Genomic DNA, 27,451 nt, shown 5'->3' with positions numbered 1-27,451 from the left:
TTTCCAAGGTCAGGTCCATCTTGATGCAGAGATTGTGGATATAGAATTTGCTAAGATTGTAACTAAAGAGTAATTTTATAGATGGCACAATATTTAGGCTTAGAATGAATGCTTAGGCTTGTGGATGGGATATTTTGCCCTAGACAGTATCAAGTTCCCTGAGCATTGGTGGAATTGTTGGAGGTGTATTCATCCAGAAGAGTGAATGTCCTCCATCAAATACACAAGGAAGTCTGCAGATGCTGGAAATCCAAAGCAACACATACAAAATGCTGGATGAACTCAGCAGGTCAGGCAGAATCTATGGAAATGAATAAACGGGGGGGGGGGGGGGTGGTAAAAGGCCTTGATCCCCTCTTCCTTCCCTTTCTCCTATGGTCCACTTTCCGCTCCTATCAGGTTCTTTCTTCTCCAGCCCCTGATCTTTCCCACGCACCCGCTTCACCTATCACCTTCCAGCTAATAGCTTTCCCCTGTCTTGACCTTTTTATTCTGGCATCTTCCCCCTTCATTCTCAGTTAAATTGTCTCTCAATCTCAGTCAATCCCCTCCATCCCCCAAATGCCCTCTCCCTCCCACCTGTCTCTCTCTCTCTATCCCCCACATGTCAGTTTCGAAACGTTGACTGTTTATTCATTTCCATAGATGCTGCCTGACCTTCTGAGTTCCTCCAACACTTTGTATGTGTTGCCTTGGTCTTCCATCATACTGCTAGCTGTCTTGTACGTGGAGGGAATACTTTAGGTGTGTCACTATAGATACTGAGTCCCTGCTTTATTCTTGTAGTTCTTATCTTCCCATTTTGACTTGCCACTAAGTGAATTATCATGTTTTTTTTTCAAAAATAATCTTGGAACTATGCACAGCAATGCCCAATTATTCTGCTACTGTTGCACTGCATCAATGCTGGGCGCTGGAAAAAAGACTCCCTTGTGACATATCCGAGTATTAGACTGCAACATCGTTACATTTAATTATTTATTTACTCAAGGCACGTAGCTGTTGTTGATGAGAACAACATCTATTGTACATTCCTAACTGGCCCTGAACTGAGCTAATTACTGGATCATTTCAGTTAAGGTCTGCCACATTAGTGGATTGGTAGCCTGGATACACAGATAAGTTTGACACATTTCCTCTGTATTTTGCAATGTTCTTTCCTAACCCCAAGATGTGGTCCCAAACATTAAAGTCACAGGGAAATCTCTTCTAGTGCTCAATATTTAATGTCCCAGACAAACCATTCAGACAGGGGAGTAATAAGTTTGATCACCAATTGTTTGTAAGAGTGATCCCTGAACACTGGAGGGGAATATTGGTCCACAAGTCCATCTCCTCTATCTGGACCATGGATGAGAATGAATTCAGCCTGGCTGCAATGCCCCATTTAAAGTAGCTAAAATGCTATTCAGTTTCATGCAGGAGTGACAGTTTTTTGGAGTGAGTCGCTGCCACCCACTGTGAGCACCTGCTGCTTTTAGAAAAGGGGTATATCACACTTGTATTTGTACTCCTGCTGTAAGCAGCTAACACAATAGATTAGTGATTAAACTGTTATTTTCCTGTCTGAACAGCCCAACTTCAATACTTGGCGAGAATTCTGAGCACTGAAGTGATTTTACAGAACTTGATTTGGCATCTATGGAAATTTATGTTGCGTTATAACTAATAGACATTAGCTATTAGTTCAAATCTATCAATAAGATTTAATGATGCAAATCATGAATGCTGGGGCATCAAATGAAAGAAGGCAGTTTAATTTTCTTCACTATTGCGTGGATACTGAAAGCCATTTGCTGCAAATACTAAGACTGAAAATTACAAAAAATAATAAATCAGTCAAATCTGATTGATAAAATACGGAGCTGGCAATTATACTTAAAAAGCAAAACATTAAGTTTTTTCACTGGAATGCAGTGTTTGAGAAGATGTTAGAAGCATATTCAATCATAAATTTCAAAATGGATTTGGTTAAATATTTGTAAAGAATAAAACTGCGGGTCAATGGTGAAAGAACAATTTGGATAGCTCTTTCAATGTCCTAGCCCAAGAACGTTGGAATAAATCTCTTCTTTCTGCGTAATGATTCTGAACTAATGTATAGCAAAGAGAAAAAAGTCACTCCAAGAAGGATATGAATGATATTTTCCAGTGGTGAGAATGAATGACCCACTTTCAAATGACCCATTCCTGATTAAATCTACCTTAAAGCATAGTCAATATATATCGTAAGATTGGTCAATTTTTTTTTTCTAATTTTATGCCACTTCAACATTTGAATTGCCTGCTTACTTCTGTCATTTAGGTAAAAAATGAAAGAACTTTTATGAAAGTCATTCAGCCGTAAGCAAAAAACATTTTTCTTATCTTATAAAACTCTGACTGTTTGGGTAATATAGCTCTGCGCTAAAATACTTCAATCAGTTATGATTTCCAGTTACAAATAATGAGACTTTTATTGGAACAGATGAGTTTTTATTGCCCATGGTATTATTACTGGACAATTTAGATATCTGCAGGGTAAAAAGTTGTAAGCTTCAATTGCTTTATAAAAACACATTTTAAAATGTTGTGACTTGTGCCTGCAAATAGAAGCATCCCCCTGGCCATTACATAGACATAATGAGTGAAGGCAACGCTAACTGGGACACAGCTGGAGTACTACTTTTACTTCTGGTCACAACATTATGAGATAAATTGTGTTAGAAGGTTCCGTAAGAGCTACAGGGATGAAGTTTAAACTTTGATAATAAACTTACTTTGAATTTCGAAGATTATCTATGAAGGAAGACTGGCTGAACTGAGATGTGGAAGGGACACTGAGGTGTATGAGAACCCTCAGCCAGAATGACTTGGAGTGACTAAATTCCCTGAGTAGGGGAGCATATATTTGAAGTTAATGATCAGAGGATTGAAGAAGAGAGTGTGGTATTTATTCCCTGGAAAGTTGATAGAGGCAGAAACTGGTATTAAATTCTAAAGCAGCCTGGATGAGCAGCTGTAGAGGAAGAGATCCAATCAATCAGAAACACCATCGTATTGCCAGCTTATGTGTCTTCCATTCCCTTTCTTGCTTTCTCTCCACATCACGGTTTCATCCATCAATCTTAACTCACCCAGCAGACTCATCTGCTACTCTGCAATCACTTTGATCTTTATCTCTACACCCTTTCCCATCATACCAAATCATAACCATTCCTGTTCCTACTTTCCAGTTGTCACCCTAACTTCTTCCTACTCATCATTTGTTGATATCAACCCCCCCTTCACTTACCTACTATCCTCAATCTTCATTCTTCTCCACAACCCTGCTCCCTTCCACTTACCCCTTATCCACTTTCTACTGTGGTTCTTTCCTATTCCCCTATTATTACTCTAAAACTCTCTCATACCCTTTTCTCCTTACACTCTCTTCCTCATCTCCTCTCCATTCCTTGCTCTTCCACCCCACACCATTTTCTCACTGCCTGTTCCAGCCACAAACCCCTCCCCATCACAGCCATAAATGCACACACTAATCATCATGCAACTCCTCAATAGCCTCTTTACCATTTGATCTCATCACCTTCACTCCCACCCCATCTCCCTCTACCAGCCGTTTGCCCTTCTTTCAATCCACCTCCAATGGCTCACCCTCTGCTAAATCCCCCATGCCTCACATATCCCCCCTACATTTCTCACCCTCCTGTCTCAGCCTCTATATGCCAGTCTTCTCTGCATCCCAATGCTTTCTCCCCTGCCCCACTACCCACAATCTACCTCTTTTCCACTCCTTCCAAAGGTAGCAGCCACCTCTCTACCCCCATACTCCCATTATTCAACCATTCTTTGCTCCTATTCCTTCACTACACACTCCCCACAAGTCAAAGTTCTCCCAACTTATTCCCTCCCAGCCTGACTTTCAGATTGGCTACGTTCTCCCTCTTCCTCTCCATCCCATCTCTTCTGCTTTCTCACCCACCCAGCCTGTCTCTAACCCTCATGCCACCCTGTCTCTCTCTCTCTAACCCTCAAGCCACCCTGTCTCTCTCTCTCTAACCCTCAAGCCACCCTGTCTCTCTCTAACCCTCATGCCACCCTGTCTCTCTCTCTAACCCTCATGCCACCCTGTCTCTCTCTCTAACCCTCATGCCACCCTGTCAACTCTCTTCCTACCTCGTCTTGTTCCATCCCAGCCTATCTCCCTCACTCAACGCCCTCCATCCCCAATTTCTCCCTCTCTCTGACCCCAGCACGTCTTTCTCCCTAATCCCCATCCCTTCTCTCTTCACTCACACCCTCTCTCTCCCTCCCCAATCCAACGCCATCAACTCTCCATCTCCCACCTCATCTTATTCCTGCAGCACCACCTCCTCTCCCCATCTTGCATTCTTCCCCCTCCCCTTCACCCGCATCCCTCGACCTCTCCCGCCATCAGTCGCTCGCAGCGTGGTGCTGCGAGCCGCATTCAGATCACTCTCCTGGCGCACCGCTCGGAGACTCGGCGCCTTCTTGCCCCGCGACTCGCGGACAGCGATCGCCACCCGCCACCCGCCACCCCCGCCGGCGCCGATGTGCTCCCTCCGGCTGCGGCCACTCTGCACCGCGATGCCCGGGACAGCGGTGCCGGGGACCGTGCGCGCGGCCGGCGACGGGGCCGCGCGACTGGGCGGGCGCGCTCCGCGGGCCCCTGAGATGGAGCCGGCGGCAGTGCCGCGCGCCGTGGTCTGGGAGCTGAGCTCGCGCTGCCCCGTGTCGCGTGCTCACCGCTCGCCCTGCTCTCTCCGCAGACCTTCGGCCGTCGGTGGCGGGCAGAGCCGGAGCAGCGACGGGGTCATCTTGGACATCTCCTCCTTGAAGATGAACGAGCTGGAGACCGACGTCCCACCTCTGCCGCCCAGGTACCGGTTCAGGGACTTGCTGCTGGGCGACCAGTCCTTTCAGAACGACGACAGGTAAGGAAGCTGGCAGCTATGCACAATACATTTCAACTAAAATTATATTCTGCTTTGATGATTGATGAAGATGACTGTGAGACTGGATGGGAGTTCACGCCCTTTGTTTTAGTGCCTGTATGTCTTCTTTCGACATTGGACTTTTAGTTTTTTTTGAAGTTTTAATTTGTGTTTAGAACGAAGAAGTTTAATATAGAATACTGGAGCCAAATTGGATTGAGAAGGTTATCTTTTTACAGTGCAAAATGTTTATGGAATAATCTGAAGACCAAAAATAGGAGTACTGGAAGTGGGACTTGGAATAGTTAAGGCACCAGAGCTAACTTTTTACATTCCTGTCCAATTTTGGTTTGGTTTATGTTACATATATAGCAGAAAATTGAGATAATTTATTCTTCTGCTTGCCAAGAAGTTGTTATAATTTGCTGATTGTAGATTGCAATTGCAAATTTAATTAACATTACAATCTTTTATTGGTAGCTATGGCCTTTAATGGCCATGTAGTGTTTTTTTTACAGTTTTGAAGTCTTGAAAACACTTAACATGGTATTATAGATTTTTTTAAATAGCGTGTTATTTTGTAATGTTCACAATAGGAAACTCCATTGTTACAGAATGAATTGCTGGATTGTGAATTTAATCTAAATAGTGGATATAAATTAAGATTGGCCCAGAAATTTGGATTGAATATATTTAAGAAACTAAGGCACTACTGAAATGAGACAATCATTTTAAATCAAATATTGTAGTTCAAGTATTTTTGGCTTTTACCACAATCTTGCCTTATTGTCACAATCGTATTTAATTTATTGAGCTTTAAAATATGTTAATAAAACTATGCATGATTTATTATATTCAATTTACTAATATATAATTTATATTTTGACACACTGTAGATGGTATACGTAAAACTTTGATTCTACCTGTCTTAAATTCAGGAACATTTTCCATAATGTCGTGAGACCTGACTGATGCAGAGCAAAGAGAGCCAACTTAAATTTATAGGTGTGCATTTTGTGAGTGAAAAATATGGAAGGTCTTTTTATATAAAAGCATGTGTAAATCTGGAATATTCTCATGCATCAGGACAGTGGATGCTGTCAATTGGTATTTTCTGCAAATCAGAAGGTTCATGTTGAACAAATGATTATGAAGCAATGGCAGATAATTGGAGCAACATATGAAATACTTCCCGAGGAATTCAACAGACCAGGTGGCATCTGTGGAAAGGAATAAACAGTCATCACTTGGGAAGGGGGGAGAAGCCAGAGTAAGTTGGTGGTGGGAGAAGTAGTACAAGATGGAAGGTGATAGGTGCGGCCAGGTAAGTGGGGAAAGGGGGAGGGGTTTGAAGTGAGAAGCTGGGAGGTGATAGATGGAAAAGTTAAAGGCTGAAGGAGGAGGAATCTGACAGCAGAGGAGAGTAGACCATGGGAAGAGGGGCACCAGGAGGAGGAGATGGACAGATGAGGAGATGAGTTAAGAGGGAAGCCAGAGCGGGGAATGGTAGAAGAGGAAAGGAGGACTGGGAATAATTACTGGAAGTTTGAGATATTTATAGTAATATTCATGCCATCAGGTTGAAGGCTACCCCAACAGAATGTGAAGTCTTGGTCCTCCAACCTGAGGGTGTCTTCATTATGGCAGTAGATGAGGCCATAGACATATCGGATTGCGAATGGAGATTGGAATTAAAATTGGTCAGACACTGGGAAATCCTGCTTCTTGCGGATGGAGCAAAGGTGCTTAACAAAGTGATCCCCCAATGTACGTCAGGTTTCATGAATGTAGAAGAGACTGCTTTGGAGTTTGGTTCAATCATACATGATCTGGCTTAGAATAGGTTGGAGGGTGGAATGATGTAATCCCACTGTAATTTTATATAACTGGTAAATTATGAAAACATTTAGAAATACCACACATCTTGAATTGGTAAATACTTTGTACAAAATCTCAAGCTTGCACGTATTTGAACACTGAGATATCTTCGGTTTGAAGGTGTTTTTTTTTATCTGTAGCTTCTGAGCAGATAGCATATTGTAATAATTGTTCACTTTTTGATCTTCAGAAACTTTTACCTGAAAAAATAATTATCAGACTTGAACAACCAAATACAGAAACTATTAACATTTCTAAGCTCAAGTATGTTTTACTTGGAAACATGATCGATCTGATTTAAAAACATCATCTGAAATATTTGCATAAAAATAAACCACCTATTGTCAGTTTACAAATGATTACTTCCAGAGAAAGAAACCTCATCATGAATTGAGTATTATTTTAAAACATTCTGATAATAAATACACATGTATATCTCAAGAATGTATTTTAAAATATGTGTGAATACTTTGACATCTTTATATGATACTGTACAAATAATAACTTGTAGTAAGTGCAGCTCTGTAGGTTTCACTAATTGTACAAAATCAACTATTCTTCATTATATTTTAAAACATATTTAATCTTCTTTACAAAATTGGACTTTCCACTTTGCCTCTCTTAACCAATCATTCATTACCCTCCACTGGAATTCAGGTGCAAGTGTGCAGACTGAGGCATTGATCATGTAGTAATCAGTGAACTCAATAGAGTGCTGCAACTTTAATGTGCCTTGTATAGCCCTTTCATGAAGAGTAAATGTTTGTGGATTTATTATGAAGAATTTATGTTGCTTTTATGTTGTTTGTACATGAATCACAAAAGATTGGTTTGCAGATGCAGCAGGCTATCAAGAAGGCAAATGGAATGTTGGCCTTTATTGCTAGAGGGATTGAATTTAAGATCAGGGAGGTTGTGCTGCAACTGTACAGGGTACTGGTGAGGCCGCACCTGGAGAACTGTGTGCTGTTCTGGTCTCCTTACTTGAGGAAGGATACACTGGCTTTGGAGGAGGTACAGAGGAGTTCACCAGGTTGATTCCAGAGATGAGGGGGTTAGACTATGAGAAGAGATTGAGTAGCCTGGGACTGTACCTACTGGAATTCAGAAGAATTAAGAGATCTTAAAGAATCATATAAAATTATGAAAGGGATAGATAAGATAGAGGCAGAAAGTTGTTTCCACCGGTAGGAACTAGGGAATATAGCCTCAAGATTCGGGGGAGTAGATTTAAGATGGAGATGAGGAGGAATTGCTTTTCTCAGAAAGTGGTGAATCTGTGGAATTCTCTGCCCAATGAATCAGTGGAGGCTACTTCAGTAAATATATTTAAGACAAGGGTGGATAGATTTTTGCATAGTAGAGGAATTAAGTGTTATGGGGAAAAGGCAGGTGGGTGGAGATGAGACAATCCATGGCTAGATCAGCCATGATCTTATTGAATGGTAGAGCAGGCTCAATGGGCCAGATGGCCTTCTCCTGCTCTTATTTGTTACGTTCTTTATGTTTTAATTATACGTGTGCTGCAGGTAGGCAAGTAAACAGACCATAGTTTCTTATTCAAAACTGAAGAACTATGGAGCAAATAAATATAGCTTTCTTGCGGAAAACCTGCACTCAAGTGCTGAGTGAAGGCTTACATTAATTTTCAGTAGTAAATTTAATTATGAAATTGTTTTTGCAAACAGTGGAGCTTAATTGGAATAATTATTTGAAGTCTCATTGGTAGATTGTGTATGTCTTTTTTATTTTGCTGTGGTATTAGAATACATCAAGGTCACATGCAGCCGAATGGAACTGTATCACAAATTGGTTGGATAATTTGCACTTGCATTTACCCACATGATTTTTTGATCTCTGGTCACAAGGAAGATGTATACAAGCACAGTTTCTTCTATCTGTGGAGGAAAAATATAACAGGCTTGTTGGCTCCCATTTAGTTATTCAAGTGATTTACTTGCAAATAGGAAGCAACTGTCAACTCTCATAATATGGAAGGGTAGGAAAAATAATATATTGTATCAGAGAAATGTATATTTCCACAAAAGATTATTGTAATAAATGTCACTTAGTTTTTTTGCAGATTGTTACTGCATGTATGATTTAGTTTACCGTAATTCATAATACACATTTATATAAATGGATTGATGTAAAGCTGGAGACATTGTGGCTATGTTTTAATGTTTTAAATCTATATTTACTTATATTTCACAATCGTAATCTTTCTGAATTTGTAACAAAAATTAGCTAATTTTTTGATGCTGTCTGTTTTCCTGTATTTAGATAGTTCTGTAACTAAGATGTTCTAAATGTTTCTGATGTGTCCACTGATTCAAATTAATTCAGAATTTCATGCAGGCCATGATTCAATGCTGTGCACCTTCATAGATTCTGCACGTGGACAACAAAGGTTAATGACAGATATAGAAGGAAATGTGCAAAGATATAGAAGGAAATGTGCAATCTGTGTTGTGGCAGTTCTGGATGGATTGCATATTTGATGGATGTAATGAATACTGAATATTAGTTTGTTCACATTTTTTCCTAAATTCATTTATGTGCTACCAAAATGTTGAGTGAAATTCTGTCCTGCTGATGTACAGGAATCAGAAGCGAGACTGGCTGATTGTTGCACTATTGGGTCCACTAGGTCAGAGATAATGTTACTTTACATAAGCATTTTCTATTTTGATCTCTGCTGCAAATCCAGGAATTTTCAAGTCTCTGTTTATTTTTGTCAAGAATAACTAAAGACCATTGCTAAAGTACAATAGATCTGGTCTGGATATCAAGAGATAGAGGAAATTATTTTCTAATATATCTTTAAGGGAAATAGGAACTTTACTCTCAATCTGTCTAATTTACCATGAAATTATTTAATTTATTTGTCCTGTTTATGGATGATTGGCATGATCTTGCAAGCAGTTTTGGGTCCTGTGTCTAAGGAAAGATGTGCGGGGTCTGGAGAGAATCCAGACAGTGTTCACAGGAATGATATAGAGAATGAAAGCCTTAATGTATGAGGAGAGTTTGATGGCTCTATTCAGGTTCCCACACTGGGGTCCATGGACTGCTAGCTTAATGGTATGGCCCACAACATAAAATAAGTTTGGGAACCCCTGCTCTAGCCTGTACTTGACGGAGTTTGGAAGGATGAAGGAAGATCCCATTGAAACCTACTGAATAACAAAGAGCATGGACAGAGTGAACATGTGAGGATGTTTCTTTTACTAGGTGAGTATAGGATCTGAGGGCACAACCTCACAGTAAAGGCATGTTTCTTCAGAACTGAGGTGAGTAGGAATTTATTCAGCTGGAGGGTGGTGAATTTGTGGAATTAGTAGCCACAGAGGGCTGTGGAGGTCATCATTGGGTGTATTTAAGGCAGATAGAAATATGTTCTTGTTTAATAAGGGTTTTAATGGTTACACAGAGAAGCTGGAGAATGGTGTTGAGAGAATGAGAAATAAGCCATGATTGAATCGTGGGGCAGAATTGATGGGCCACATGGTCTAATTCTGCTCCCATATTTTGCAATGGTCTTGTGAGAGCAATGCCATGGCATAGAATGTTGCATGTAATGAGAAGAAAATAGGTATATAATATTGTAAGTAATATAATTGATAACTTGTATTGATATGGTCCTTTTAATATTCCAGGGAGGGTATTACCAATGGGATGGAGTGACATTAAAACCAATAGATTAATAATTTTAATGGAGGACACAGATAGCAATGTACAGAAATTTGAGAAAGGGTTCTGGAGTTTCATACCAAAGTAAATGAAGTGTAAGTCACTAATAGTGGAGCAAAGGAAATGAAGGAACTTCAACAATTGGAGCATGAAAGCTGGAGAAGATTATGGGACTGTTGAGTGAGATGGAAGAGATTTGAATACGTGTGAGGATATTTTAAAAGACATATTATGGTTTAATCACCACGGAGAATCAATGCAAAGACAATCTGAGTGCAAGAGCAAACACAAGGAAATCTGCAGATGCTGAAAATTCAAACAACACACACAAAATGCAGGTGAAACACAGCAGGCCAGGCAGCATCTATAAGGAGAAGCACTGTCGATGTTTTGGTCTGAGACCCTTCATCAGGACTAACCGAAAGGAAAGATACTAAGATATTTGAAAGTAGTGGGGCCAGGGGGAAATGCGAAATGATAGGAGAAGACTGGAGGGGGTGGGATGAAGCTAAGAGCTGGAAAGGTGATTGGCGAAAGTGATACAGAGCTGGAGAAGGGAAAGGATCATGGGATGGGAGGCCTCGGGAGAAAGAAGAGAGGGGAGCACCGGAGGGAGATGGAGAACAGGCAGAGTGATGGGCAGAGAGAGAGAGGGAAAAAAAACAACTAAATATGTCAGGGATGGGGTATGAAGGGGAGGAGGGGCATTAACGGAACTTAGAGAAGTCAATGTTCATACCATCAGATTGGAGGCTACCCAGCTGGTATATAAGCTGTTGTCCCTCCAACCTGAGTTTGGATTCATCTTGACAGTAGAAGAGGCCATGGACAGACATATCAGAATGGGAATGGGATGTAGAATTAAAATGTGTGGCCACTGGGAGATCCTGCTTTCTCTGGCAGACCGAGTGTAGGTGTTCAGCGAAACAGTCTCCCAGTCTGCGTCGGTTCTCACCAATATATAAAAGGCCACACCAGGAGCACCGGACGCAGTATACCACACCAGCCGACTCACAGGTGAAGTGTCGCCAGGCTTTTACCTGGTCTATTTCTGACACCTCCCTCCCCTTTCTTGATCTTTCTGTCTCCATCTCTGGAGATGGCTTTGCTACTGATATCTGCTATAAGCCTACAGACTCTTACAGCTACCTGGACTATTCCTCTTCCCACCCTGCCTCTTGCAAAAATCCTATCCCCTTCTCACAATTCCTCCGCCTCCGCCTCATCTGCTCTCAGGATGAGGCTTTTCATTCCAGGACGAAAGGGATGTCTTCCTTTTTTAAACAAAGGGGCTTCCCTTCTTCCACCATCAACTCTGCTCTCAAACGCATCTCTCCCATTTCCCGCACATCTGCCCCTCACCCCATCCGCCCACCACCCCATTCGGGATAGGGTTCTCCTTGTCCTCACCTACCACCCCACCAGCCTCCAGGTCCAACGTATAATTCTCCGTAACTTCCGCCACCTCCAATGGGATCCCACTACCAAACCCATCTTTCCCTCCCCCCCCCTTCTGCTTTCCGCAGGGATTGCTCCCTCTGCGACTCCCTTGTCCACTCGTACCCCCCATCCCTTCCCACTGATCTCCTCCTGGCACTTATCCTTCTAAGTGGAACAAGTGCTACACCTGCCCTTACACTTCCTCCCTCACCACCATTCAGGGCCCCAGACAGTCCTTCCAGCTGAGGTGACACTTCACCTGTGAATCGGCTGGTGTGGTATACTGCGTCCGGTGCTCCCGGTGTGGCCTTTTATATATTGGTGAGACCCGACGCAGACTGGGAGACCGTTTCACTGAACACCTGTGCTCGGTCTGCCAGAAAAAACAGGATCTCCCAGTGGCCACACATTTTAATTCCTCGTCCCATTCCCATTCTGATATGTCTATCCATGGCCTCCTCTACTGTCAAGATGAATCCACACTCAGGTTGGAGGAACAACACCTTATATACCGGCTGGGTAGCTTCCAACCTGATGGCATGAACATTGACTTCTCTAACTTCCGTTAATGCCCCTCCTCCCCTTCTTACCCCATTCCTGACATATTCAGTTTTGTTTTTTCTCTCCCTCTGCCCATCACGCTGCCTGTTCTCCATCTCCCTCTGGCGCTCCCCCCCACCTTTCTCCCAAGGCCTCCCGTCCCACGATCCTTTCCCTTCTCCAGCTCTTTATCCCTTCTGCCAATCACCTTTCCAGCTCTTAGCTTTTTTCCACCCCCTCCAGTCTTCTATCATTTCACATTTCCCCCTCCCCCCACTACTTTCAAATCTCTTAGTATCTTTCCTTTCAGTTAGTCCTGACCAAGGGTCTTGGCCCGAAAATTCGACAGTGCTTCTCCTTATAGATGCTGCCTGGCCTGCTGTGTTCCACCAGCATTTTATGGGTGCTGAGTTCAAGAATTCTAGTTATCCAAACACATGAGCTTTTTCCTATATAATTGGTATGTTATAGAACAAGATTTATGTCTGTATAAGGCACAGAGGAAAATTACTTACCAATATGACAATAAACAACAAAAATGACTTTGTTAGTTCACTGACTAAAAGCAAAGTCAAAATGAAGTAACTCTTTGAAGGAATTAATAAAAGTAAGTTGAAATGTAGGGAAATCAATAAGAACTTAGCCATGGATCTACAAACCAGTGAGCTTAATATCAGTATTGGGAAAGTTACTGGAGATTCCGAGAGACAGGATCTGCCTGCATTTAGAAAGGCACCAACTGATTAAAGATAGCTAATATGGCTTTGTGTGTGTGAATTAGTGTCTTTAGAAATTGACTGAGATTTTTGAAGCGATGACCAAGAAGATTGATGAGGCAGGACGGTAGACATTATTTACATTGAGACCAAGATGTTGGAATCTGCAACAACAAACAATCTGCTGGAGAAACTCAGTGGTTCAAGTACATCTGTGGGATAAAAGGAATTGTTGACAAGGTTCCATATGGTAGGTTGGTCTGGAAGGTAAGATTATGTGGGATCCAGGTTGAGCCAAGCCAATTGGATACAAAATTGACATGATGAAAGGAATCAGAAAATCATAGTGGAGATTTGCTTTTTTTTAAGATTGGACCAGTTCTGTGACCAGTTCTGGGTCCACTGTTGTTGACTATTTACATTAACAATTTGAATGAGTTTGTTCTTATAGTAAATTTGAGAATGACTTCAAAATTGGTAGTATACTGAGAAATGAAGAATGGTGTCTATGACTTCAACAGGATCTAGAACAACTGGGAAAGTGGGCCAAGCAATGGCAGCTAGAAATTACCTAGGACAAATGGATCTTGTTAAGTTAAACTAGGCTAATTCATATATAATAAATGGCAGGGCCCTATGGAATGTAGTAGAGCAGAGAGACCTAAAGGTTATGTTTATAGTTCCCTGAACATGGTGATACAGATAGAAAAGGTGATGTACAGAATGCTTGACATGCTTTCCTTCATTGGTCAAGGCAATGAGTATAAGAGCTGGGACATTATGTTACAACTCTACAAGGTCCTGGTGAGATCACACTTTCTGGTTGCCTTGTCAGATACATCAAATAGAAAGGATGTATTAGCCTCATAGAAATGGTGCAGAAAATATTCAGAAGGACATTAGCAAGAATGAAGAGTCTGAATTACAAGGTGAGACTGGATGGGCATTTTTGCCTGCAACATGGGAAGCTTGACATTGAAAGTTTAAAAGTATTTAATTCATGAGAGGCAAAGGTAAAGGTCACATTGTTTTTAAGGGTAGAAGAGTCTGAAACTAGAGTGCATTGATATAAAGTGTGAGATGGGAAAACTGTTGAAAACTGTTTAGTCATTTTAATATTTTCTTAATAAAGGGCATCCTTTGGGGAAAGGTGTTCATTTTATTAATCTTTAATATTATAAGTGACCAAGTTGACACCTTGGAAGCTGATTCAGGCTCTCATTAATGAAACATTTGCTTGTATTCTTCATTCTTCTGTTTAATATATTTAATTGTCTCAACAGACAAATACTTTTTTTGATATGGTCGTCCTACATAACATAGGCATGTCTAATGGCAACTGCTCTGCCTTTGACCGCAAGAAACTGGACACTCTTCTTGGACTCTGTTTACCCTTCTTACTGCTTTGGTAAAGCAGTCAACATAATCAAAGACCCCATCCACTCCAGATGTGCTCTCTTCTTCCCCTCCACCTCACCCTTCCATCAGCCAGAAAATGCAAAAGCCTGATAGCACATACCATCAGCTTCATGGACAGTTTCTATCCTGCTGTTTAAGACTATTGAACAGTCCTTTAGTATGAAAAGATGGATCTTGACCTCACAATCTACCTCAGAATCAGGTTTAATATCGTTGGCATGTGTCATGAAATTTGTTGTTTTGTGGCAGCAGGTCAGTGCAATGCATAATATAAAAAAATAAATTTCAATAAAAATGTATATATTAAATTAAATAAGTAGTGCAAAAAGAGAAGCAGAAAAATATCAGAGAGGTAATGTACCTGGATTCATTGTATGTTGAGAAATATGATGGTAGAGGGGAAGAGGCTATTCCTCAAAAGTTGAGTGTATGGCTATTTGAGGCATCACCTTTTGAAGGTGTCCTCAATGCTGGGGAGGCTAGTGTCCATGATGGAGCTAGCTGAGTTTGAATGTTTCTGCAGCTTTTTCCAATATTTTGAGGTGACTTTGTTATGACATTGCACCTTATTGTTAACCTGCACTGCACTTTCTCTGCATCTGGAACACTTTATTCTGCTTTCTATTATTATTTTACCTTTGCACTATCATAATGAATTGATATGCAAGATCTTCTTTTCACTCTGCATCAATATAGGTGACAATAATAAACCAATGTACCAACTTACCATTTATACTTCTCACTGCCTCAGGAAAGAAGCCATACCATACCATTTAATCATACCATTTAATTGGCTGCTTTTAAGCATTAATCTGGTAAAAAAATTGATTGCTGACTACATGTTCATTAATAGAGAATGAAAAATCTCCAGATGCTCCAGTGTTGGAGCAGTTGTAATAAGTAGTAGGTTATTAGTCTTAGTAATAAGTATGGTGTTTTAATAAGTACCAAATACAAACTGAAGCCTCAAGTATAACTTGGGGCCAGGAGCTGTGTTGTGATATTGAGCTACACAGATAATTTGGCCTATTTTTTTGAGGCTATAGTGCTAACAGTCCTAGGGGAGAAATTAATCTAAAATGGTTATATATAAAGGACAATTAAATGTTAGTTCTTCTTAAAGCTCCCTGTAGATATACAGTACCTATAAAAAGCTTTCACCTCCCTTGGAAGTTTTCATGTATTGTTGTTTTACAACATTGAATCACAGCGGATTTAATTCGGCTTTTTTGACACTGATCAACAGAAAAGGGCTCATTTATATCAAAGTGAAAACAGATCTCGACAAAGTGATGTAAATTAATTGCAAATATAAAACACAAAATAATTGATTGCACATGTATTTACCTATTTTAAAATGACACACCAAATCATCACCAGTGCAGCCAATTCGTTTTAGAAGACACATAATAAATTAAATAGAGATCACCTGTGTGCAGTCAAGTTGCTTCAATAGATTGTAGTAAAAATACACCTGAATGTGGAAGGGCCAACTGCTGGTAAGTCAGTATCCTGGCAAAAATGACACCATGCAGACAAAAGGACACTCCAAGCAACAACATGGAAAGGTTATTGAAAAGCACAAATCAAGCAATGGATATAAGAAAATTTCCAAGTCACTGAATATCCCTTGGAGTACAGTTAAGTCAATTATCAAGAAATTGGAAAGAGTATTGCACAGTCGTAAATCTGCGTAGAGCAGGCTGCCCTCACGTGAGTGACCATGCAAGAAAGGGAGTAGTGATAGAAGCCACCAAGAGACCTGTGACAAGTCTGGAGTAGTTTCAAGCTTCAATGGCTGAGGTAGGAGGGACAGTGCCTACGACAACTGTTGCCTGGGTGCTACACCAGTCGCAGTTTTATGGGAGAGTAGCAAAGAGAAAGCCACTTGGAAAGAAACTCACAGGAAATCTTGGCTAGAGTTTGTGAGAAGGCATGTGGGAGACTTTGAAATCAGTGGGAAGAAGTTTCTATGGTCTGATGAAACCAAAATTGAGCTTTTTGGCTAACAGACTAAGCACTATGCTTGATGTAAGGCAAACATTGCACATCATTAAAAACACACCATTCCTACCGTGAAGCATGGTGTTGGTTGTATTATGCCGTGGGTTTATTTCACTGCAGCAGGCCTGGAAGGCTTGTGAAGGTAGAAGATAAAATGAATGCAGCAAAATACAGGGAAATCCTGGAGGAAAACTTGATGTAGTCTGAAAGAGAACTACGACTTTGGAGAGGAATTGTTTTCCAGCAAGGCAATGACCCCAAGCATAAAGCTAAAGCTACAAAACAATGGCTTAAATACAACAAAGTTAATATCCTGGAGTCGCCAAGTCAGAGTCCAGACCTCAATTCAATTGAGAATTTGTGGCTGGGGTTGAAAAGGGCTTTTCACTCACAATCCCCATGCAATCTGACAGAGTTTGAGCAGTTTTGTAAAGAAGAAAGGGGGGAAAATTGCAGTGTCCTGATGTGCAAAGCTGATAGAGATTTATCCACAGAGACTCGAGGTTATAATTGCTCCCAAAGTTGCATCTACTAAATACTGATTTGAAGAGGATGAGTAATTATGCAATCAATTACTGTATTTGTGTTTAATAATTGTAGTAAATTTGGATCAATTTGTAGAAATTTGTTTTTATTTTGACACGAAAGAGTCTTTTCTGTTGATCAGTGTCAAAAATGGCAAATTAAGTCCACTGTGATTCAATATTGTAAAACAATAGAACATGAAAAGTTCCCGGTGGGGGGGGGGGTGTGGGTGAATACTTTTAATGGGCACTGTATTTCCATGACAGCAAAGAGAACTGAAATAGACTTATTTTAAAATCATTTTAAAATGTTGTATACATTTCAATGAAGTATTGCATTTATATGCATTTAAAATTTCACTCCCTTATTCAGATGCTTCTACTTCCTCAGGAGGCTAATGAAATTTGGCATATCCTCATCTGTCCTCGACAATATTTTTATAGGTGCACCATAGAAAGCACTCAGTCTAATGCATAATGGATTGGTCTTGTACCTGCTCTGCTCACGACTGCAAGAAACTGCAGAGTTGTAGAATCAGCTCAGCACATCACAGAAACCAGCCTCCCCTTTATGGACTCTGTCTATACTTCTCACTGTCTCAGTGAAGTAGCCAGCATAGTCAAAAACCCCAGCCATCCTGGAATTCTCTCTTCACCCCTTTCTCATCAGCCAGAAGATGCACAAGCCTGAAAGCATAAATCACCAGACTCAAGGACAGCTTCAATCCCGGAGATCTTGAACAGATCTATTGTATGATGAGATGGACTGATGACCTCACAATCTTTGATGGACTGTTGATTTCAGAGTCGATGTCATTATGATCTTGCACATTATTGTTTACCTGCATTGCACTTTCTCTGTAGCTTTTACATTTAATTCTGCATTGTTCTTGCATTACCTTATTCTAGCTCAATGCACTGTAGAATGGCTTGATCTGTATAAACAGTATGCAAGACAAACTTTTATCTGTATCTTACTTCATGTGACAATAATAAACCAATGCTAATATCAATAAAATGTTTCAATGCTCCCTTTAGGACAGCTATAAAATGTGAGTAAATATTGGTTTGACTGAGATTTCAATTATTTAAATGAAAATTGTGCCAAGTAATATTGTGGGTAAAATGTGTTACTGATTTCAAATCCATCTGTGATAGATTAATGAGAATTTTTTTTGTTAAAGGGAAACTGATAGGGCATGAAATAATTGACTGAAGTGGCTGTTCTGTGTTCTCTGTGTGATTTGGTTTTATCAGTGGCCTGATTTGTGCTACCTGTAAGCTAGCTGTTCTCTTTGCAGCTGCTGGCTAATAGCCATCCCAAATTTAGCACATGTCAGGTTTGTGTATAATGAATCTACTGTGAGAGCATTGACATGCCAAAGCGAGATCTTGGATGAATTTTGAAGAAAAGATGACTTCAGTATATTGAATGGGATTGCTGGCCCTATGGTAAAAATAAATGCATGAAATATTTTACTTTATTTTAATTATTTATATTTTAATGCATACTTATTTTGTAGTTTTTTAAAACTAAATCTATTTCAATAACTTTTAAATGTCTGCAAGGTCAAGTTACTCCTTGGGGCTTGTCCTTCAAGCAGGCTGCTTCACAGGTGTGGAGGGTTGGCTCACTTGGCCCTCTTCATCTTGTAAATGTCTGGGTGGATGAGGTCCACTGCTAATGGTTAGGTTTGCTTCAGGTTAAATAGACAATTTGAAATAGTGAGTTCCCCCCCCCCCCACATTATCATTTTTTACTGCATTACAAATATGATTACATTTCAAAAGTTATTCATTAGTGGGAAACAGTCAGGATAAATTGGGTAGTTTTGTTTTGAAGAATATGGCATGTTTCACCAATTTACTGGAGCTTTTTATGCAATGGTAATGGAGAACTAATGGATATTACTATAATTAGATGTGTAGAAAAGATTTTGTAAGGTGCTACTTCAAAGGTTGTTTTAAAACTTTGAAAAACTTCTATGGATGTGTAGTGGAAAATGCATTAGCTGGCTGCATTATGCCTGATATGGGAACACCACTGTCTTTGAACAGAAATTCCTACGAAAGGTAATGGATTTGGTCCAGTACATCATGGGTAAAGCCCTCCCAACCATTGAGCACATCTACATGAAAAACAGGTAGAAGATACAGATGCCTCAGGATTCTCACCACCAGATTCAAGAACCGTTACTTCACTCAGTCATCAGGCTCTTTAACAAAAGAGGATAACTGCGCTCATGTATTGAGATGTTCCCACAACCAAAGATCTTACTTGAAGGACTCCTTATTTTATTTCATGCTCTTGTTATTTTTTGCTATTTATTTATTTTTCATTTGCCCAGTTTGTTGTCTTCTATGTTCTACTTGCTCTTTCAATGATCCTGTTAATACTTATTATTCTATACATATGCTGAGTATGCCCACAAAAAAAGAATCTCAGGATTGTACGTGATATGTATGTACTCTGATAATAAATGTTACTTTGAACTTCAAAAAATTAAAAGACCATCATGTAGAAGGCATTAGTACAGTATGGATAAAAGATTAACAGGCTAACAGGAAACAGATTAAGTATAAATGGGTGACTATTCTGATTGATGAGGTATAACAACATTTTATGCAAGAACTTAGTTATTTATAGTTTGTACAAATAATCTGGATTATGGTTGCTAAATGTGTTGCTATTTCATTTAGTTGTGAGGAGAACATTTGGAGATGCAAAGATTCTTCAAAATAGTATCCTTTCAGTGAAACTGGAGTATTAAGTAAATCAATGCCAGCATCATCTTCCAAGTCAACATCTCTAGCATTATCAGCAGCCTTCACTGGGCAGGCCACCTTGATTAGCTGTCAGGCATCAAACTCGTAGAACAGTGACCCTTTTCTAAGGTCTGCTGTGGGAGGAGATGACAGGGTAGAAAATGAAAAGAATCAAAGATATGCACAAATCTTCCTTGAAGTGTAACATCTTCACTGGTTAGGATGCATCTATCTGCAGGTTTCCCTTTTACAATTATTAACAAAGCCTTAGCTATATCTCATCCATTTTTTATGCCTTTAATCTCATTCTCTCTGTTCCAGGTCAGAGCAAAAATTAATATTCACCTGGTCCTCTCCTTCCAGCCTCCGTATTCAACAGATTATTCTGTGCAATTTCTCTGCCTTTGAGGAGTTCCTACCACCAGCTACTACTACCGGTCTCTTCCCGAGTCTGCATTTCACAGGGACCATTCACTTTGTGACTCTCTGGTCCACTCTTTCCCTTCTCACTCCAATTGCCCTTACGTAACAGATAATGAAAGACTTGTCCTTTTACCATTTCCCTTCCTACCATCCAGGGAACAAGTGTTTCCAAATGAATCAGCAATTCATTTGCCTTTCATCCAATACTGGATACAGCATTCAGAATTTTTATACATTGGAGAACCCAAATGTGAGCTGAATGATCACTTTATGGTGACTGAGTTTTCCACTTTAATTCTCCAACTTGTTCCTACTCTTTTATTGGTATGTGGCCTTCTGTACTCTTACAATAAACCCAATGCAAACTTGACAATGAGTACCTCGTCTTCTTTGCGGCCTCCTGGAGTGAACATTGAATTCTATAATTTCAGTTAACATGATTTCAGCCCTTATTCTTCTGTGATTTATTTGTTGCTTTTCCCTTTATTTTTATTTTATTTTATTGAGATGCAGCATGGAGTAGGTCCTTTTGGCCCTTCGAGCCTCGTCACCCAGCAACCCCTGATCATAGGGCAATTTACAATGACTAATTAACCTAGCAACCAGTATGTTTTTGGACTGGTGGAGGAAACCCACAAGGCCACGGGGAGAATGTACAAACTCCTTACCAGCTGCAGAGGGAGTGGAATCCAGGTCGTTGGTGCTGTAAAGTGTTGTACTCACCACTACACTACCATGCTCTTCTTGTCTACCTGCTCTGCATTTTACAAGTCCTGTCTTTGTTCTTTTTGCCACGCTGTCACCCTTCAAGTCTGCTTCCCTTTACTCATTGCCCAGATAACTTCACAATCACCGTGGCTCAACCCCTCCCCAACCCTCCCTACAATTGGAATGGGAAGTGGAATCAAAATGGATGGCCACTGGGAGATCCCATTTTAATTCTACATACTTCCCATTTCAATATGTCTATCCATGGCCTCCTCTACTGTCTACACTCAGGTTGGAGGAACCATTCTACATTGTCTTTTCCTTTTTCACTTTATCTCTTTCCCTGTCCTTTTCCTCTCTCATGCTCATCCCCCTTTTCTTTCTTCTATAGCCTTCTGTCCTCTCCTATTAGATTCCCCCTTCTCCAGCCCTGTATATCTTTCACCAATCAACTTCTCAGCTCTTTACTTCACCCCTCCCCCTCCTGGTTTCACCCATCACCTTGTGATTCTTCCTCCCCTCTCCCCACCTTTTAACTCTGCTCCTCATCTTTTTTACTCCAGTCCTGCTGAAAGGTCTCAGCCCAGAAGGTCGACTGTACTCTTTTCAATAGATGATGCCTGGCCTGCTGAGTTTCTGACTATTCTCCTCTAATGGTCATTCCTTGTTAGTTCGAGAGTCAATTGTGCATCAAAATCCCAGGAGGTCAGCAGTTTCTGAGATACTCAAACCATACTTTCTGGCACGAACAATCATTCCATGGTCAAAGTCACTTAGATCATAGTTTTATCCCATTTTGATGTATGGTCTGAACAACAACAGAACCTCTTGACAATGCCTGTGTGCTTTCATGCATTGAGTTGCTGCCCGCTGATTGGATATTTGCATTAATGAGCAAGTGTACCTAACAAAGTGGCCACTGAGTGTATGTTCCCTTATTCCTGACACCATGTCACTTTCTATTTCTCTAATTACACCACTCACATCCACTTTGATTTTACCTCAACCACGAAACTTCTTGCTCATTTGATCATATTCCGGTAAATTACTGACTACTGTCCTTGATAGTGGACATTATAGTTAATTAATTCCCTCTTCTTGGAAATAAACCCTTAGAAAATTGCTATCCTTGCAAAATTTCTCCTTTCAATATTTGATTTGTTATTTGATGCCTTTTCTTTCATTCACTATTTCACTGCTTGATACTCCGAAATTTTGGCTTGTCTATAAATACAAGAGATTTTCCTGATGCTGAAATTTCAGAACAACAGACACAAAAGGCATAAGGAACTCAACGGGTCAGGCAACATCTATAGAAGGGGATAAACAGTTGACATTACAGGTCAAAATGCTATTTGGGCTGCTCATTTAAATTACGTTTTGCGGTGAGTGGAAGTGTAGTGGACTTCTGTAAGTTAGGATTCATCAAGATCAGAACATTTTGACCCAATTAAGCAGCGACCCCCAAATAGTCAATTTCAAAGAAATAGTTAACAAGGTATAAAAAAACACAAACTACCATTTAACTGAGTAACAAATTCTGTATTTAAACGAAATGCAGAACAAGTTGGAACACTACCAATACTACTGGTGGTTGCTATCATATCTGACGATGATAGGAAAACTGTGCCAGAGATTTTTTAAAGTGGAAAAGCTGTTCAACTCTCTCCACCTTGGAAGTCCAGGTCCAGTAGAATGGGTAGTTGTCACAAACTAGGATCTTTCCTGGTTACGGTAGGTGATTATTTTTGGGTCTTGTCATGCTCTTTGCTCTCCACGGAGCGTTTCCGAACCACCTTCTTTGCCATTGGATCTCACAGCAGATTTCATCCACCCAGTCCGCTGGAACTGACTTTGCATGCTAGGAAAGGCATTTTGCTATCTCACTGAGATATGAGACCTGCCGGCTACCCTCACCTGGCTTAACTCACCTATTGAAGTGGTTTACCAGGATATTAGGATGTGGCCACATACAAACAGCAACTTGGAGCCACAGGTGAGAGCTGAGTGTCTGGTGGGGACCAAAGGTAACATTCAAGTTAATTGTTGATACTTTAATTCTTCGACGTTCCTAACTTATTGAAGTAGTGAAATTGTTTCATTTTTATTCCCAGCAGCTTCTGGCATTCCCAAGTCTGAATGCTTGAATCCACAGTGAGCAAAACAGTTCTGAATTGTCTTACTGCTTATTTCTCACCATCTATGAATGACAAAAATCACTGCTTTTTGAACACAAACACATGCAAGTGTTGCTATTTTAAAAACTGTTCGCTCTAAGCACAGTGTAGTGTCTGATGGCCACACAAGTGCACACAGCTGATGCTAGGTAGGACCTATTTTGTACGTCTCCTACCCCAATTAAGCGGCGTAGAGTCTAAAATAAACAAAGGCAATCCGGGCAATTTTCACGATTCGTATTTGTTCTTTAAGAGCTGTCCCAAATTAGCGGCTTTCCTTATTCACTGACAGCCTAATTAACTGGAATTCACTGTATTTTGTAATCAAGATTCTCTAACTGCAATTATTCAAAGTAGAAAAAGTCTGGAGGAGTAGCTTTGTCAAAAGTTTTGATTTGTTTTTGGTGATTTTAGTACCAAATTAGAAACACAAATCTTGCTTGCAGAAGCATTTCTCATATAGTAAAGATACCAATCAAGGTTTTACTTTTAGAACAATATGTCTTGTAGTACAGGAACATCTGACAGCTAAAATTTTTACAAATGGAGAAAAAATGTCTAGATGATCAGTTGACAATGCTGTTAGTATTTAAGAAATTAGTATAGTGATCATGATTTTTAAAGTTTGGGTGGATTTTTTTATATATATCCTTTAGGTACGGAGTGGTCTTCCACTGATATGGGGGTAGAGTTAGTTGCATTTTTTCCTTTTCCCAGCCTATTTTTGGCTGTCGTTTTTTTTCTCTCTCTTGAGAGGGTGGGGGGGGGGTGGTCTTTTTTCTAATTCTACATTTCTTTTACCAGTTTGTTTTAGTTTTTTCATTCGGGCTGTTTTTGAACTACAAATATGTCCACGATGTCGTCACTTCCGGGTCCACTCTTTATTTTTGTTCCTCTTCGGGGTGCATGAGTTTATAATTTGGTTAACCCTTTTTATACCAAAGGGTTGATTTTAAAAATATGGCTCAGACCATTAATTTTGTGTCTTGGAATACTAATGGTTTAAACCATCCGATTAAACGAAAGAAGATTTTCAAAGTATTCCAAAGACTTAATGCTCATATTATTTTTGTACAAGAAACTCATGTGAGGAAGGAGGATAATTATCGCTTTTTTAGGTTTTGGCAGGGTAAATGGTACCATTCGAATTCGAATGCCAAAGTAAAGGGAGTTTCAATTTTTATTGACTCCTCTATTGCATTTGTCCAACATGATATCTTTTCGGATCCGAATGGTAGATTTTTGTTAATTATGGGCTTACTTTGTAATAAAAAGGTTGCTATGGTTAATGTTTATTCTCCAAATGTGGATTGCCCTGATTTTTTTTAAAGTCCTTATTTACTTCTTTACCTAATCTAAATGAATATAAGTTGATAATGGGTGGTGATTTTAATTGTTGTTTAAATCCTTTGATGGACAAATCTATATCTACTCAGACTTTACCCAATAAATCGGCCACTTGTATCAACTCTTTCATGACTGATAATGGAGTTTTTGATATTTGGAGATTTCGGCATCCTAAGGACAAAGAGTTTTCTTTTTTCTCACAAGTTTATCATTCTTATTCGAGAATTGATGTTTTTTATTGACTCTTGTTTGATTCCTTCGGTAAATGGTTGTGATTATGATACTATAGCTATTTCTGACCATGCTCCATTAAAACTTTCTATTAAATTTATGGATACAGTTCCTAATGCTAGACAATGGTGATTTGACTCTACCTTATTGCAAGATCCGGACTTTATTAAATTTATGAATGAACAGATCAACTTCTTCTTTTCAACCAACTCCACGGAAGATATTTCTTACGGAACACTTTGGAACACTCTTAAAGCATATATACGTGGACAGATTATCTCTTACTCTGCTGGTCTGAGAAAACGCATAAAGAAGGAAGCTCTTTTATTGGTTGATAAAATTAAAGAGATTGACAAGAAATATTTGATTACTCCTAGTAAGGAGCTTTACAAGCAAAGGGTTGAACTTCAAACAGAATATAGTTTATTACTTACATCTTCGATTGAAAATCAACTGATGAAGTCCAGATCTGATTTTTATATACATAGTGATAAATCGGGTAAACTGCTGGCTAGTCAATTGAAGAATGCTTTGGTTAAACGTCAAATTACTAAGATCCGTCAGCAAAATGGGGATTTGACAGTTAGCCATGATGAGATAAATAAATCATTTCAAGATTTTTATACTTCCCTGTATCATTCTGAATTTCCTCAGGATTGTGGTATCATGTGTGATTTTCTTGGGAAATTGAATTTCCCAAAATTATCACCAGATGATCTTTCAATATTGGAAACTCCTATGACTGATGCAGAAATCAAAGGGGTTATTTCCTCCATGAATTCAAGGAAAGCACCTGGTCCGGATGGGTATACAGCAGAATTTTAAAAATGTTTTTCCACTACTCTCTCTCCTTGGTTATATAAGGTTTTTGAAGAAGCAATTATATTGGGCAATTTGCCACGATCTTTTTATAGAGCTTCCCTCTCTTTAATATTGAAGAAAGATAAAGACCCTACTGATTGTGCATCCTATAGACCAATATCTTTATTGAATGTAGATTCCAAGATCTTTTCCAAGTTACTTGCATCCAGGTTGGAGAAGGTATTACCCCAAATTATCTCAGAAGATCAAACCGGTTTTATTAAAAATCGTTATTCTTTTTTTAATGTTAGGAGGTTATTGAATATTCAATACTCCTTCACATAATATTTCAGAATGTGTTATTTCATTAGATGCGGAGAAAGCATTTGACAGAGTTGAATGGCCATACTTATTTAATGTGTTGGAGAAGTTTAATTTTAGTCTGACATTTATTTCCTGGATTAAACTGATTTATCATATTCCAGTAGCCTCGGTGTTTACTAATAATCAAAGATCTCCCTTTTTTCGTCTATTTCGGGGCACTAGACAAGGCTGTCCTCTTAGCCCACTATTATTTGATATTGCTTTAGAGCCCTTGGCAATTGCTATCAGAGAATCACAGGATATTCTTGGTATTAATCGTGGGACAGATACTCATAAGTTATCTTTGTATGCAGATGATTTATTATTATTTATTTCTAATCCTGTGAAATCCATTCCTGTAGTTTTATCATTGTTGGCTCAATTTAGTGATTTTTCTGGGTATAAATTAAATCTTAATAAGAGTGAATTGTTTCCTTCAAATAGACAGGTCCCAATTTATGGAAACTTACCTTTTAAATTAGTTAATGACTCTTTCATTTACTTGGGGATTAAATCACAAAAAACCATGAAGACTTATTTAAGGTTAATTTTGTACCCTTAATTGATCAGATTAAATGCTTGTTTACTAAGTGGTCACTATTATCTTTATCTCTGATAGGTCGGATTAATACTATTAAGATGGTTATTTTACCTAAGTTCTTATATATTTTTCAAGCGGTACCAATTTTTATTCCGAAATCTTTTTTTTACTAATGTTGATTCAAAAATTTCCTCATATATATGGCAGAATAAAATCCCCAGGCTAGGTAAAATATACTTACAGAAGGCAAAGAAGGAAGGTGGATAAGCATTGCCTAATTTTAGATTTTATTATTGGGCAGTTTAATATTAGATATTTGATGTGTTGGTTGAAAGATTGGGATGGATCTTTTAGCCCTCATTGGGTGAGCCTGGAAATTAAATTGGTACCAGGTTTTGCACTGGGTTCTATTTTGGGGACTTGTCTCCCTTTTGCTCTTTCTAAATTGCCGAAACGAATTGACAACCCGATAGTTAAACATACTTTACGCATATGGTTTCAATTTCGGAAATTTTTTGGGTTGACTCAGTTTGTTTTAAATAGTCCTATTGTATCCAATTGTTTTTTCCACCCTTCAATTATAGACCAAGCTTATTCGGCTTGGAAGACTAAGGGATTACTACAATTTTCTGATTTATTTTTGGATAATTGTTTTATGTCTTTTGAGCAATTATCTAATAAATATAATTTGCCTAGATTTCATTTTTTTAGAAATTTACAGATTAGGAATTTTTTAAATACTGTACTTCCTACTTTTCCAAATTTTGTGTCTTCAGGTATTTTGGAGAATTTGTTTGAATTAAACCCCTTTCAGAAAGGGCTTATATCAAAACTTTATAATATAATTATGAAGATACATTCAGAGCCCCTTTATAAGGCAAAAAATGATTGGGAAAGAGAGCTTAACCTTATTATTCCTATTGAGAATTGGGATAGAATTCTTCAA

General features: G+C 39.3%; 1 protein-coding gene across 1 annotated transcript in view; it reads left to right on the top strand.

Moving 5' to 3' along the window:
- The window catches only part of kcnt1b (potassium sodium-activated channel subfamily T member 1b), a 488,428-nt gene that overhangs the window by 19,078 nt on the left and 441,899 nt on the right, over positions 1-27,451 (top strand). Inside the window, exon 2 of the mRNA XM_059993689.1 lies at positions 4,770-4,934. Coding sequence (XP_059849672.1) covers positions 4,770-4,934 — 165 coding nt within the window. The remainder of the gene's footprint in view (positions 1-4,769; positions 4,935-27,451) is intronic.

This window comes from Hypanus sabinus, chromosome 18, assembly GCF_030144855.1.
Source record: "Hypanus sabinus isolate sHypSab1 chromosome 18, sHypSab1.hap1, whole genome shotgun sequence".
NCBI classification, from domain to species: Eukaryota; Metazoa; Chordata; class Chondrichthyes; order Myliobatiformes; family Dasyatidae; genus Hypanus; species Hypanus sabinus.
This window is presented reverse-complemented; position numbering and strand designations above follow the sequence as displayed.